The sequence below is a fragment of the Monodon monoceros genome, unplaced genomic scaffold (genome assembly GCF_005190385.1).
Source record: "Monodon monoceros isolate NGI ecotype Baffin Bay Population unplaced genomic scaffold, NGI_Narwhal_1 Super_Scaffold_18, whole genome shotgun sequence".
In the NCBI taxonomy this organism is placed as follows: Eukaryota; Metazoa; Chordata; class Mammalia; order Artiodactyla; family Monodontidae; genus Monodon; species Monodon monoceros.
The window spans coordinates 67,580,809-67,582,264 of NW_021703774.1; the positions used below are offsets into that span (position 1 = coordinate 67,580,809).

General features: G+C 42.8%; 1 protein-coding gene across 1 annotated transcript; it reads right to left on the minus strand.

Annotated features, from left to right (window-relative positions):
* Window positions 1-291: 291 nt before the first annotated feature.
* On the minus strand, window positions 292-1,233 carry LOC114897781 (olfactory receptor 10K1-like). The gene is given in 1 exon segment (XM_029226844.1): window positions 292-1,233. A coding segment is annotated over 1 exon segment (942 nt).
* Between the last annotated feature and the right edge of the window lie 223 nt (window positions 1,234-1,456).

The window sequence follows — 1,456 nt, forward strand, 5'->3', positions numbered from 1 at the left end:
TCATCAATGGATTTATTTGTTTTTGAATAATAAATCTTTACAGCAGTAAAATGTGATGAAATTTATTCTAGAAATGAGTAATCTTTTCACATATCTACATAGCCTTCTCAGAGCATTACTCATGGCAGAAAGCCAGAATGTCTTATCTTCTTTGAGCCTCATTCTCTTCATATGAAAAATGTCTTTACATTGCAGCATGTTCTACGTTTAAATGAGAAAACATTTGAAAGCACACATTTTACTTGGCACATAAAAGGCATACAATTAACTGAACAGTTAATAACTGGCTCTTTAATTAACAGGATATGAAGTCTGGACCATTGTTCTTCGAACGGCTGATTTGAATTCCTTATTCCTCAGACTGTAAACCATTGGATTGAACAATGGAGTGAGGATGGTATAAGACACAGATATTAGGGTGTCTTGACTTGAAGAGTAATTGGATTTGGGCCTTAAGTAGATGAAAGAGGCACAACCATAATGAACAGTTACCACAATGAGATGGGAGGCACAAGTAGAGAAGGCTTTGTATCTTCCAACAGAGGATGGGATTTTTAGAATGGCAGAGATGATACGGATATAGGAAACCAGGATAAGTAACAGTGGAATAATCAAGACAAACACACCAAGCATGAATATGACCAACTGACTGAGGCGAGAGTGATGAGATGCCAGCTTGAGGACAGGAGAAATGTCACAGAAGTAGTGATGGAGATGGTTGGAGGAGTGGAATGGCAGGCGAAATATCAGGGAGGTGATGACCACTGTGACAGTGAAGCCACAGGCACAGGCAGCCGCCACAAGTCCCAAACACCCCACATAACCCATGAGCACTGTGTAACGCAGAGGGTTACAGATGGCCACATAACAATCATAACCCATGGCTGCCAGCAGGAAGGAGTGAGAGCAGATGAGGAAGAGGAAAGTAAACATTTAGATGGCACAGTCCAGGAAGGAGATGGTCTTCTTCTGGGCCAGCAGGTCAACCAGCATCTTGGGTATAATGATGAAGGTGTAGCAAGTCTCAGAACAGGAGAGGACACCAAAGAAGAAGTACATAGGGGTATGGAGGGCTCTGTCCAGTACAATGGTAGAAATGATGATGGCGTTGGTGCCCAGCATGAACAGGTACAGAAGCAGAAAGACAACGAAGAGCAGCTGTTGCAGCTCAGCCAGAGATGAGAAGCCAAGGAAGAAAAACTCTCTCACCGAGGTTTCATTGACCCACTCCATGGTCACTGTTTTATAGGAGAGCCAGAGCCAGAGGCCAGGGTCCAGGGAGGGAGAAATAGGGAACTCAGCACAAAGCCTACAGGTGGCAGGCATTTCCAGATGTTTGGTGGAACTCATTCATTTCCTCCAAATATATCTGCCAAAATAAGAATTAAGGCTAAATATGGAACAGAATAACTGACAACCAATTAGCAGGCTTTTTTCCAATACCAAGGACATGTTA